Genomic DNA, 14600 nt, shown 5'->3' with positions numbered 1-14600 from the left:
AAACTGCCATGCAGTGTGATCCATGCAGAGCTCGCACTAAAAGAGTGCACGTAATTGTGAATCTTTTTAGGTGCCTAACAAAAACAATATTAGTCATGAATATTGGCATGTGGGTGTAATTCATTGACATTGTGATATTTGCAAATTAAATGAAAAATAGAAAAACTAGGATTCTTTCAGGATTTCATTAGTTTTGAAAAATATCGGGATACGTCCCAAACCCAACCGACTTTTGGTGAGATGAAGAAACTGGAATAAATCGTTGAACAAATGGTTTTTAGGAATTTCAAACAAGATTCATTTGCCAGAAGTGCTGATTAAGTGAGATGATTTTCTAGTAGCTCAAGAAAATGACGCTGACTGGGTTCATTTTTACAGTTTCCTCAATTTATGCCTTTATTTTTCTATTTTATTTACCATGAATGATCACGCCCTTAACTAAGCTAAAATAAATAAAGGTGTAAAATTTTTTATAGTAGAATTCTCTCGCACACTTTTCATTCTATTCCAATCCAATTGGTTTGGCTTTGTACCCCACTGGATGCAAAAATTGCATCCTTGAATTGAGTCAGCTTAATGAAAGCAATTAATATTCTTCGATAACACATGAATGACAAAAGTACCCTTGATCGTTATCAATAGTGAGAGAAGCACATGCTAATAAATTATTTCAATTAAAAATAATAATAGTACAGTACATCAAGCTTGACCACCAGGAGCATTATACACCTCAAAGTTCAAAATGATGCAATTTCCATTCAGAAGGCAACTATGCCAAGAAACAAAGACCACAGAATTATATGGGTAACTCCCAACATATGACACAGGGGGTACATGCAACCAATGCATGGTGCAGGAAAAACCACAGAATTATATGGGTAACTCCCAACATATGACCATAAATCAATCAGGCAAAGTGTCATCCTTCGGGACCAAACGGGCTAAGTTACTGTATGCCATCTCGTAGATGGGTGACAATGGTGCAGATAGCTCACCATGCCTCCACTAGGGATGGATCTAAGATCAGTGTAAAAGACAATCAAGGGATGTGGGCACTAATTTCTTGCATAAACCTGAAAACAAAAACCCAATTGATTTTCCCCAGTGGTGTGTAAACGTGTATATATAATCAAGGGAACCAGAAAACCATCCAAAGGATTTAGAACTTGCTTTCAATTCACCTTAGAAAGGCCACAGGTCACCCCAAAGAGACCGTCGAGCCTGTTGATGTAGGGTCGGGTTCTTATGTTGTGTGACAATCACACGTTCAAAGCAGCCATCAGAGCCATCACGTTTTGTTGATCGGCATACATCCATGGATATGCGCTTACCCCTTCTCACAGGTGTGAATATAATCCTGCCCCATCCACTTCCAAGATCTGCAGGAACAGTTTCGTCTTCAATTTCTTCCTCATGTGTAGCATCAGCTTCTGTGAGATCGGAGACATCACTTCCTGGATCCACTTCATATGGTATATCCTCAATCTCGGACAGAAATTGATCCTCTGTCCAATATTGGTCATAGTTAGTACCAAGTCTAACCACATGAAGGAAAATCGAAATGTAGCATAAGGCAAATTCATACGTGGTTAGCACATAAGTTTGACCCTGTAATGTGAAATGACAATTTATGTGGCACTTCATCCTTTGATGGGAAGAATTGAAAGTTGAAAGCTATGCCTAATTAGTGAAAATGGGGCAAGCATCTCACCAAAGTCAATTTCAAGGTCTTCAGGATTCCGTTTAGCATGTTGTTCTTTCAAGGTTTCAAAACTCATACCATCAAGTGGCCAAGCTGCCCTGCAATACCAGCTTTAGTTAGAAAACTTAATAGCATGTCAAAGTAGATGCTTATGTGCAAAATAAAACAGAGATGCAACACCAAAATCAAACCACTGTCATTCAAGATCCAATTTAGAAATGCAAGATCAAACACTTATAGACCAAAGCTATGTCACATGGACATGCTAGACAAAATCGCATGTCAAGAGACACAATAGGATGACATAAGGCCTGCATGTTATGATATGCATCAGACGTACATTATTTTTGTATCTCCTTAATTATTTTGAGTTTCATGTTTAGTTAGTAGGCATACAGTTGAAGAAAATAAGAATTATTTGATAATGAACACTGGAGCATATGATTTTGTATCTCATGTCGATATCCCCATCTGTGTCTGTACCCATGTCTATATGACATAACACTGAAGAAGTTACCCTTAGTAGAAACCATGTTCAGTAATGTACAGAAAAGAACAAAGCATGTATGCTTTCATAAATGAAGCAGAAAAGGAACACAAGCATGTATGCACAGAGGTTGGCACCACCCTTGCAGTAATTTAGTAATCATAAAGTTCAGAAATAAGTCAACAGCTGAATGTTCACAGAATCATTTTCAGGCAAGTACAAATGAAAAGGCACCTCTCTAATTTGAGTATGATAAGTGCAACTTATTTACCGTGTGCCATAGATGTACACTTTGGTATCAATAAAATTGTGGTACTCACTGTTGCTTATCCAAAAAAAAAAAAAGAGTTGCAGCACATTGGACTGAATAAAATTGTGGTTCTTTTAAATTGATGACCTGCATATGCACCATGTAATCATGAGAGATTAACAAACAAGATGGTCCCTTTCAAATCGGCTCCAGTTCAGTTCTGACATTTCTTTCTTTCTCTGGTCTTTTCTGGTACATATCAAAAGCTTGAGGAGCCTAAGAGTACTGTTACATGATGCCATATGAGTTTCCTCCTTTAATCTTAATACTCTTTTTGTTACTTTTCTATCTTCTTAAATACTGATGATAATTGTAACGAAAATCTTTCTTCTCATGATCAAACAGGTCCAGGACAGAGTGAATAAACACCTTCGCAATCAATAACCTATAGTACATGGGAAGCTATGTCACATAGGTGCGGGTGTGGTGATGTGGCACTTTAAAAAAACTTGGGTGCGGGGGTGCGGGAGGGTATATATATATATATATATATATATATATATATATATATATATATATATATATATATATATATATATATATATATATATATATATATATATATAACTTATCCATAAAGCAAGCTCCCAATAAAAAAATCTGTTTTTCACCAGAAACAATAAAAAATTTAGAAGTATTGCTTAATCAGATTTTAATCGGATATTGCTTAATCAGATTTGGATTTATATACATTTAATACAAAAGTTCATTCCAATGCAGTTTTTACTTTTTTTATTAATGCATTCAATACAAAAGTTTGACCTACTCGGTTCTTCCCATTTAATACAAAAGTACATTTAATACAGAATTTGACCTACTTGGTTCTCCCCATTTAATATAGAAATTCATTCCAATGCAGTTTTCACTTTTCTATTAATACATTTATGACAAAGCTCTATAAAAAGTATAAAAGAATGTAATGGCTCAACTTTTCATGAAAAAGCTTTTTAAAAACAGTAAAAGAATGTATATGGCTCAAAACATTTAATGCACGACGTTTCAAACTTTCAAAGCTTTGTATATGGGACAAAACTTTAAATAATTTTAAATTTATTTTTTTAATGTATTTATTTTGGACAAAAATAACCCTAGGTGCGGGTTGACCGCACCCAAGGTCACATTGACTACACAGGGTGTCACACCTGCACCGGCACCCGTGTCGCGTCTGAAAAAGGTGCAGGATCCGACCTGATCCATGTCACCGTCCATGTATGTAAAGATCATGTATTTAGTTATCGGGTCTGGATATACAAGACCCAACCCATAGTGTAATGTAAACTTAAATACATGTTTAGGTCACGATTTTTTTTACCGAAATTGTGACAGCCGCAGTCGATCTCTCCCTTTATCTCCCTCTCTCTTTCTCTTCTCTTTCTCAATACAGGAACAAGAAGGAAAATTTACATGGTATCAAAGCCAAGATTCAGCTAAGGGTTGAAGTGGATTCCGAAGGTGCGGCAAATCAAGGTTTGAGGTTTCGCCTATTCTTTCCTTCATTTTCTTCAGATTTTTTTTCTCTACCACGATTTCAATCTCCACCTCTTGTTTTCCCTTTCTGTTTTCCCACCTTTTTCATTTCTTCCTTTAGTGGATTCACATCTCACGTGAATCCCTAATCTATTCACGCAGGATTCACGTGAATCTTGATTCACGTGAACGTTGTACATCAAAAGGTCGTGAATTTCACGTGAATATTCTTTCTTTATTCAAATCTCTTTTCTTGTATAACCCTTCTTTATTTTGGGCAGACTTGCAGACTTGCAACATAAAATCTGGGACACGTGAATCTCCTTTTTTTTAAATCTCCTTTTTTCAAAACTTTTTTTTTAATCTCTTGTTTTTGTTTCTGTTTCACGTGAATCTTCTCTCTTTATTCAAATCTCTTTTCCTGCATACCCCCCAATTGATATATAATCTGGGATTCTAAAATCTAAAAAAAAAAAATTTGTTGTCCAGCCTGCTGTGCGACAGAAAATCTGTTCATTTCTTTGCTCTCATTTGCCTTTTCTCGTATCATTTTTCTTCTGACTGTTACGAGTGGGATTCACATTGAAAACTCAGTCTTTCTTTTGACAGCTTCTGGTTGTCTATCTTTGAGTTACTCAGTGCAAAAAAAAAAAATAGGCGATCAGCAAACCTCTCTGACTGCAGACTGAGCACTCTGTGAATACTCCAAAAAAAAAAGAGGTTCCCTTTCTTGTTAAAACTCCTTTTTCATGGATCTTCATTCCTCTTCATCCAATCTTTCCTCAAGTTTTCTCACTCAACTCGTTTCTGAAAAGTTAACTACCTCAAACTTCTTGATTTGGAAGAGACAAATCATTCCTTTTATAAGGAGTCAAGGTCTCTTAGGTCACCTTGATGGAACCACTCCCGTCCCACTCGAATTTGTTACGAGAGAAGAAAAAGACGACAAAGGAGTAAGTTCAATTGTGTATGTCAAGAATGTTGAGTACCTCAACTGGGAAAGGAAAGATCAATCAGTGGTTGCATACATCACTTTCACCTTGTCCCAAGAGGTCCTTGTTGTCATTCCCGACAATTGTACAGCTCTGCAACTTTGAGAAAAATCGGTTCAAACATATTCACAAGTTTCGCAGGCCAGAATGGTTTTTCTCAAGAGGGAATTCCAGATGTTGAGAAAAGATTCCATGACCATCATGGAATATCTAAACAAGATGAAGACTATCACAGACCAACTTGCAGTTATAGGATGCGCGGTGAGTGACAGCGATATGGTACAACAGACTCTGAGTGGATTGGGATCCGACTACAACATGATCATCACTTCCCTATTGTGTCTCCCTGCCCTTCCTACCTTTGATGAGTTGCGAGCAAAATTAATTCAGTATGAGATGACTCTGAAAGGGTTCTCTCAGGAATCTCACGTTCACACAAATTCTCAGGAAGTTTTTGCCACAGGGGTGTCTTATGGTAGAAGACGCGGACGAGGAGGACAAGGGTGAAGTGGACACGGAGGGCGTGGTTTGCTTCCCACTCCAAATATGTTAGCTCATGCGCAGGGGTCAAGATCCATTCCTACCTGCTTACTTTGTAACAAAAAGGAGCATATCAAGGCAAATTGTTGGCATAATCCAGAGAATAAAGGAAAGGGTCCACAGACAGAAAACAAAAGGAAGTTCTCAAGCAGTGGAGAGATTAAAGATCTGCTGATATCTGCCTTGTCAGAGTTGAAATTGAAGCAGAGCGATGAAGGCACCTGGTTTGTCGACTCAGGGGCAGCGACTCATGTAACAGGTGATGCAGGTAAGATTTCTAATCCCATTCCTTATTTTGGAAAAAGTAAGATTGTCACTGGAGATGGATCCCACCATCCTGTTTCTCATGTTGGAAAAACTGTCATTCCCATGTCACATTTCACTCTTACTCTTTCTGACGTTCTTCATGCTCCTGACATTAAGAAAAATATTGTCTCTGTTTCTAAACTTATTGATGATAATAATGCTTCAGTTGAATTCACTCCCTTCTCTGTGCAGGTCAAGGACCTTCGCACGAGGGAAACATTCGTTGAAGAAAAGAGACGAGGCAATATGTATGTCTTTGAAGAACCTCCTTGTCATGCTGTCCGCCCTGTCCACCTGAATTCAGAGCCTTCATTAGAGTCGTGTTCATCTTCTTTTGCTAATGTTTTTAGTGTTTCTGAATGTAATAAGCCATTCTTATGGCATAGTCGATTAGGACATTGTGGGGGCCATTTCATTGAGAAACTTATATCTAATAATCTCATTCCAAAAGAAAGTCTAAATAAGGATGAGAACAGTCACAAATGCTCCAGTTGTCTTTCCTGCAAGAGTCATGTATTGCCTTTTCATTCCATTAATAAGAGAGCTTCAAAACCTTTTGAGATAATCTGTTCTGATGTATGGGGACCCGCCCCAGTTGCCTCTGGATCTGGGAGCAAATACTATCTAATCTTTGTTGATAGCTATACTCGATACACTTGGATATATTTCATAAAAAATAAGTCGGAAGTCTTCTCTTTGTTTCAAAATTTTCTTTCCCTTGTCAAAAATCAATTTTCTGAGTCCATTCAATTTTTCCAATGTGATGGAGGTGGGGAATTCTCATCCCGTGATTTTATCTATTTTCTTCAAAGTAACGGAATAGGAAGAAGGGTGTCTTGTCCTCACACCCCTCAACAAAATGGAATTGCTGAACGAAAACATAGGCATATCGTTGAAAGTGCCATGAGTATGCTTCATGACAGCAATCTTCCCATCAACTTATGGACAGAAGCTTTACATTCTGTCGTGCATGTGATAAACAGACTGCCTATGGTTATTCTGGAAAATAAGTCTCCTTATCACTGTCTTTTTGGAACTTATCCTAGTTATTATGATCTGCGTGTTTTTGGATGTGTTGGCTATGTGCATATCGATCAATCCCTGAGAAACAAGTTTCAAGACAAAGCCCAAAAGTGCAGATTTGTAGGATATGCAGATGACTACAAAGGATATAGGTGTTATGATCCCACCAACAAACGTATCAGAACCTCAAGAAATGTTGTCTTTGATGAACAAAATTTTGATCACGGAGCTGACACAACGAATATGTCAACTGAAATTTACTATCCTTGGCTAAGCTCAGAACTTTTTGTTGGCTCCAATTAAACATGTTCCTCAGATTGCGTGCAACAAGAAGAAGAGGTATTTGAGAACACTGGGACGTCGGGGTCACAGAATGCAGAGGAAGTACCGGGCAGATACAAAGGCATTGTCTATTCCAGACAGAGACCGACAACATCAAGCCATTTAGATCATGTCTCAGTCGCCAATCCTACTCCTCATACCCTCGCAGTCAGAAAATCAAACCGCATACGGCATCCTATTGACAGGTGGGTTAGTTATAACAACTTCTCCTTGGATTTTCAATTGTTTTTAACTGCCATCAATAAGGATGAAGAGCCCATCATGTATTATCAGGCAGCAGCTTCTATGAAATGGGTAGAAGCCATGAATGATGAAATGCAAGCCTTGCATGAATGTGGAACATGGGAAGTTGTTCCCAGACCACCTGACAAAAATGTTGTCGGATGCAAATGGGTCTACAAAATTAAGTACAAGCCAGATGGAACCATTGAACGATATAAAGCAAGGCTTGTAGCAAAAGAATTCACTCAAATAGCAGGGCAAGACTATGATGAGACTTTTAGTCCGGTTGTAAGAATGGGAACGATTCGAATTATCATTTCCCTGGTTGTTGAACATGGATGGAAGTTGAGTCAGTTTGATGTAAAAAATGCATTCTTACATGGGGATTTGAAGGAGGAGGTATACATGGAACAACCCCCTGGATATCAAGAACAAAATTGTAAAACCCATGTATGCAGGTTAAAAAGAGCCATCTATGGCCTGAAGCAAGCATCTCGCTCTTGGTTTGATAGCTTCTCATCAGAGATTCAAAAACATGGATTTTCACGTTCCATGCTGGACCACTCATTATTTATCTTTAAAAGTCAGTCTGTGACCACTCTATTATTAATTTATGTCGATGATATTATCATCACAGGAAACTCTGCGAACCACATCCAAGAAATAAAAGACTTATTAGGTCAAAGGTTCAAAATGAAAGACCTTGGAGTTCTACGTTATTTCCTTGGTGTAGAAGTTGACAACCAGGCTCATGGATTGACACTCACTCAACACAAGTACACCGTAGATGTTCTCAGCAAGGCAGGCATGAAAGACTGCAAACCTCTAGGAACTCCGAGTGTACTTCATCAAAAACTTAGAGCTCATGATGGAGATCTGTGTGATGACCCCACCAGGTATCGCAACATAATAGGAATGTTACAATACCTCACATTCACTAAACCTGATATTGTTTATTCAGTCAATCAAGTGTCTTAATTTATGCATGCGCCACGTACTGGACATATGGAAGCGGTCAAGAGGATCCTTAGATATCTGAAAAGGACTATTGGGGATGGATTGATATATTTACCACAGTCCCATGGCCAAAACGAGCACGAAATTACAGTCTATTGTGATGCAGAGTGGGCAGGAGATCCCGACGAAAGAAGATCTACATCAGGATATTGTGCCTTCATTGGAAGAAATTTAGTCTCTTGGAGCAGTAGAAAACAAAAAGCTATCGCTAGATCAAGCACTGAGGCTGAATATAGATCCATGGTTGCGGCCACTGCCGAAGTCACATGGATCAGGCATCTTTTAACTGAAGTAGGAGAAAAGATCTCTCACACTACCTTGCTTTGTGACAATCAAAGTGCTATCAATATGTCATTCAATCCAGTACATCACAGTCGTGCCAAGCACATTGAGATCGACCAACACTTTGTGAGGCAGAAGGTTGAAGAAAAAGAGATTGAACCTGAGTTTGTCAGTACTGAAAGACAGGTTGCAGACATATTTACCAAAGGGTTAACCAAGGATCGCTTTTGGATGCTTAAAAGCAAGTTGTTCATGGTCCAAAACCATGATCAACTTGAGGGGGGGTGAAAAAGGTGCAGGATCCGACCCGATCCATGTCACCGTCCATGTATGTAAAGATCATGTATTTAGTTATCGGGTCTGGATATACCAGACCCGACCCATAGTGTAATGTAAACTTAAATACATGTTTAGGTCACGATTTTTTTTACCGAAATCGTGACAGCCGCAGTCGATCTCTCCCTTTCTCTCCCTCTCTCTTTCTCAATACAGGAACAAGAAGGAAAATTTACAGCGTCGACGTGGGTGCGACGGCCTCTATGCTGAGTCCATGTGACATGGATGGGAAGTCTCCATCTTCCTAGGTATGTGATTATTGTTTGTGGTCTTCATCTTCCAAGGTATGTGATTATTGTGTGTTTCAAAGTTTGGTTGAATGGCCATGCATCTTCATAAGGAACTCTTATTTTATTCTGAAAGAAGCATATATGGAGGACCATGCTATTCATAAGGTTCTTCAGCATGCCATGGATCTTCAAGATGATGGGACTTCAATGTTGTTCCTCTTTATTAGTTCATTATAAGAGTAAACATTAAAGCCAAATTACTTTTCCATGATAGAAAGAAGTATGTTGAGCTAGAGCGTCAATACTGTACACATGGTGGCATTATCTTCACTTCCATGTACTCACTAATGAGCTTCCAGTTAACAGGTTTCTTTACAAAATCAGTTACTTCATTTTGTTGCCTTGTCATCCCCTTACACTCGCCATGATCACAAATAGCTTGTGATTTCAAGGTAATTTTTGTGTGCATGAATGCATGAGAGAGAGAGGGAGATTGTCATCTATCAAACCTAGGTAATGCTCTAGTTTCTATTAGTCTGGAAATTTTCTTCCAAATGTTAAGCGCATTTGACCAACTACCATCATGAAATTGAGGCTGAATCACTCAGATCTTTAATTTTTGAGGTTTTCCCAAACATTAAGTGGAAATGAATCAGCAATGCACAACAATGTAATCTACAACAGCAGTTATCGGAACAATATGTAGTCAATGTAATCTACAACAACCAATACCTTGTATAGTAATAAACATGAACAAACAAATAGTTACAGAAAACACTTTTGTACAACCACAATCCTAAATAGGAAAGAGATGACAAATAAAATTCACCTGTGATAGAGCTCATCTATAGGAAGATGATACCATAATGGTGAAATATTTTAAAAAGCATGCGTCACTGGAACTTAGTGTAATGAAACAAGGGAAAAAACAAAAAGAAGCCTCTAAGGGCTCACAAGATTACAAGGCAATGTGCACAAGTTCACTAAGGGACAATACAAAAGCCAATTAATGGAAAATACAAAAAACACAAAGGTGCATATAATAGCCACTAAGGGCAATCACAAGAGAGCACAACACATAAAAAATATATCTTTTATTCACTAAAATGCTTAGAAAAAGCATTGAGAAAAGAGGGGGCAAACAGCCCCTATATATACACAATAAGGGCCATTGGGAGCTCCCCAATAGTCGTTGGGAGTTCCCAATGACTCTATGGACTTTTGACCATAAAGCCCTCTCACAAATAAGAAAAGATAAAAAATAAAATAAAGAAAAAAAAAGACAAATCTGTTCATACTGGATAGAACCTATTACATAGGTAAAATGACCAAAATACCCCTGATGGGTATTGTCTATTACATCAATATATACAATTATATATATAATCAATATACACAATTATATATATACATACACATATTTTAACACTAAGATTATATTTTGCACCAAAAGAAAATGTTCCCCATTCAAAATCTAACAAACACCCCAGTTGTTCAGACCAGAGCAAGGATTGCTTACTGTGGTCGTTCACCACGCCTTATAACAACAAAACAGAACTTCTCATCCTCAAAACCCCGCAGTGTTTGGTTCTTTTCTTTCTGCAAAAAGAAGTCGAGACAATATCTGAAGCAGTTCAAGCAGAATAAAAAATACTGTAGCAACTACATTCCAACTTAATAAACATAAGAAACACATAATTAGACATACTCTGTAATGGACAAAAACTGCACAGTAAAGGAGGGATTGTGCAGCCACCAACTCATGTTGACACTATTTTCCATGACCTTAAGCTTAAGCCATTTTTTACTAAGGGCGACCTATTCTGTCTGCACATTTACATTTCATTAATACAAATTTACATCTCTTGGATTTAAAGAAAAACTAGTAGCACATGCACATATGCATGAAATATAATTGTATACACATGTGAGATGAACTTTTCTCTAGACCAGCCTTAGCTCGTATGCCATTGCTACTCTTGACAAACCTCAGAAACACACTGTTAGATGAATAGAAGGATGTGCGCTGGCTTCAACACCATCCTTGCCCACATCCCTCTGAAGGACAACACATTAAAATACTCAAGGTATTTATACATCAAAAATAGTGTGATAGGCATCAAACATATTGTTAAACTATAGGACGATACAAAAACCTTTGCATCAGATAATATACACGAAAGGCAAAACCTTTGCATAAATGTCAAACCTAAAAGGCTATCCCTATTGCAACATTATTGAAATCAAAAGAAAACAAGAATTTATGGGTGTTTTGAAAAAAATATATGATATGCACAAACCCTTGTATCAAATAGCATATCTAAAACCAGGCCATTGCAATAACTTATTGAAAGCAAAGGAAGAAAACAGGAACTTGTGGGTGTTTCGAAAAAAAAATATGAAAAGCACAAACCCTAACCATTAAGCACCAACTACTAAGTGATGGGAAATCAAGTTATTAACCTGTGAGTGAGCATGGACTATGGATTACTTCAAACTCAATATCCTTTTAAAACAAAATTATACGGATAGAAGAAATTGTTAGAGATAGAAAATATCATGGCACCATCAGACATTAGTTTCAACTTAGCAATACTATGGCGACATTTCAATCGATTTTAAATTTATTAAGATATTTGTCTTTATGTATGTGCATAAAATGCTCAAATACAGTACATACAATACACTCTTATCCCCAACTACAATCAAATAATCTTAGCACTTGTTGAACACTGCAAAGTTCATGAAAGCATGAAACTGCAATTCATAAAGCATTCTCAGTGTATAGGAGTTGTTGATGTCTATGGCTTGTAGCAAAGAACTCTTGTGCCAACCAAATTTTAGGTCTTATTGAAGAGAAAAAGCTTTAGATTTAAGAACTGCAAATTAAAGACAGATGGTGGCTCTTTCTAAGAGTTTGTAATATATACCAATGTGAGTGCAAACAAGGCAACAATTTGTAAGGCACTACCATAAAAGTATAGTCGTGCCTATATTCCACCCAATAGGTTTGTGTCCTATGATTCCTTGTCACCAAACTATAGAGCTTTCTTGATAGCACTACATTTTATCATGAACCATCACATTAAAATGAAGCTAAAAAATTTTAACATTAAATTGAAGCAACGAATGTAGAATTAGATGCTCTTAAGAAAACCAAGACTTGGGGAAATAGTTACATTGTCATTAGCGAAGAGAACCATATGATCTATATCACATAGGTGCGGGTGCGACGACGCAGCACTTTAAAAAAACTTGGGTGCAAGGGGGAAGGAGGGTATATATATTTTTAATATTTTAATATATATATAAAACTTGGAGGCTCGAGGTACCCCTTGGGGGAGGAGGGCTCTGTTAGTTTTGCAACCTGCAGTCCGTTCCACGTTGGAGAGCTGCAAAACAGAGAGAGGTAGAGAAAGGGAGAGAGAGGTTTGGGGAAAACCGATACCCTGCTGTACATGGGTCGGCTGCTGTGTATTCCTTTATGTTAACATGAGATTACAAACAAAATTAGGGTACTAGAATACCCTTTTTACAATAATCAATATTACATAATGCCATTAATGAAGAAGTGGGTGTCACGGGTCTGGATCTTTAGATCCATGACCCGTAACCAATGAAAACACTTCTTTTCACCCTCCCTCAAGTTGTGCATGATCTTGAATCATGAACAACTTGCCTTTTAACGTCCAAAATCTGTCTTTAGTCAATCCTTTTGTAAATATATCCGCCACTTGATCTGTAGTTCGAACAAATTCAGGCTCAATCTCTTTCTCTTCTACCTTTTGTCTCACAAAATGCTGGTCTATTTTAATATGCTTGGCACGACTGTGATTAATTGGATTAAAAGACATACTAATGGCACTCTGGTTGTCACACAAAAGAAGTGAACGAGATATCGATTCTCCTACTTCTGTCAGTAGATGTCTAACCCAAGTAGCCTCTGCAGTAGCGGCTGCCATTGACCTGTATTCAGCCTCTGTACTGGATCTGGCAACAGCCTTTTGTTTCTTACTACTCCAAGAAACCAAATTCATCCCAATAAATACACAATAGCCGGATATTGATCTGCGTTCATCTGGATCTCCCACCCAGTCCACATCAGAATAAATAGTGATCTCATGTGCACTTTGCCCATTTGTCTTTCGTTTATATATGAGACCATCCCCAACCGTTCCCTGTAATGAAATAAGCGGAAGAAACCAAGAATGCTAAAGCATTCACTATGTCCCACACGGACAAATGCAACAAGCACAAGAGAGAAAATCCACTAAGGGATATACAAAGGGCCTTATAAAAAGGCTACACACATGAAAAATAATATCACTATTATTGAAGAGAAGCTCTCAAGAGCAATACAACATACATGGGGGGTTCCCCCTATTTATAAGAAGAGGAGACCAAAGGGGCTCCCAATAGAGTCGTTGGGAGCCCCCAACGGTCACATATGTGACCGTTGGGGGCCCCAACGACTCCATTGTGGGGCCCCTTTTCGGTATCCAAAAAATACAAAAATAAAAAGAAAAAGAAAAATAAAAAATAGTGAAATATGAGAAACAAAATAAGTACCGCTATGGGGTACTTTGTGAAATGACCATAATACCCCTATCGGGTATTATGGTATTATTACATATGTTTTAACACCCCCCCTCAAACTTTACGGGGGAATGACCGAAAGTTTGCCAAGGAGGAACAAGAAGCGAGGAGCAGGCAGGGCTTTGGTGAAGAAATCAGCAAGTTGATATTCTGAAGTGACATATGGCAGTGTTACTGTCCCACGAAGATATTCATCACGTACATAATGACAATCCATTTCAATATGTTTCGTCCTCTCATGGAAAGTGTGGTTGCTGGCAATGTAGATAGCACTTTTGTTGTCGCAACAAAGCTTCGAAGCCCCGGTAATTTCGACTCCCATATCTTGAAGAAGACTTCGAAGCCACACCAGCTCCATTGTAGTGGTTGCCATAGCCCTGTATTCTGCTTCAGTAGACGACAATGAGACTTTCTGCTGTTTCTTGCACCTCCAAGCAATTAGCGAATCTCCTAGGAATACACAAAAGCCAGTAGTTGAGATTCGATCATTTGGGTTTCCTCCCCAGTCAGCATCAGTATAAGCTAGTAAATCTAAGGAAGAGATTGAGGATAGGAATAGCCCTTTAGTCAAAGTATTTTTAATATATCGAATGATCCGGAGCACAGCACTCATATGCACAGATGTAGGAGCATGCTGAAATTGGCTTGCAGAGTGCACAGCATGAGCAATATCGGGCCTGGTGATAGTCAGATAGGTGAGGGAGCCTATGAGTTGCCTATAGGGCGTAGGATCGTCCAGCAGAACTCC

General features: G+C 38.2%; 1 protein-coding gene across 2 annotated transcripts in view; it reads right to left on the bottom strand.

Moving 5' to 3' along the window:
• Positions 1–655: 655 nt before the first annotated feature.
• The window catches only part of LOC149833064 (uncharacterized), a 75077-nt gene continuing 61132 nt past the window's right edge, over positions 656–14600 (bottom strand). Inside the window, exons 10-13 of one of the 2 annotated variants that reach the window (XM_090014878.1) lie at positions 10776–10855; positions 1712–1800; positions 1140–1505; positions 656–1073 (exon numbers count right to left, since the gene is read on the bottom strand). In XM_090014878.1, the coding sequence (XP_089871004.1) occupies positions 1183–1505; positions 1712–1800; positions 10776–10855 (492 nt within the window). In that variant the 3' untranslated portion in view covers positions 656–1073; positions 1140–1182. The remainder of the gene's footprint in view (positions 1074–1139; positions 1506–1711; positions 1801–10775; positions 10856–14600) is intronic. The other variant, XM_090014879.1, reaches the window with a different exon arrangement.

Source organism: Nuphar pumila, chromosome 7 (genome assembly GCF_984573655.1).
Source record: "Nuphar pumila chromosome 7, dmNupPumi1.hap1.1, whole genome shotgun sequence".
NCBI classification, from domain to species: domain Eukaryota; kingdom Viridiplantae; phylum Streptophyta; class Magnoliopsida; order Nymphaeales; family Nymphaeaceae; genus Nuphar; species Nuphar pumila.
Note: the sequence above shows the minus strand (reverse complement) of the source record. Positions and strands in the feature narration are given on the sequence as shown.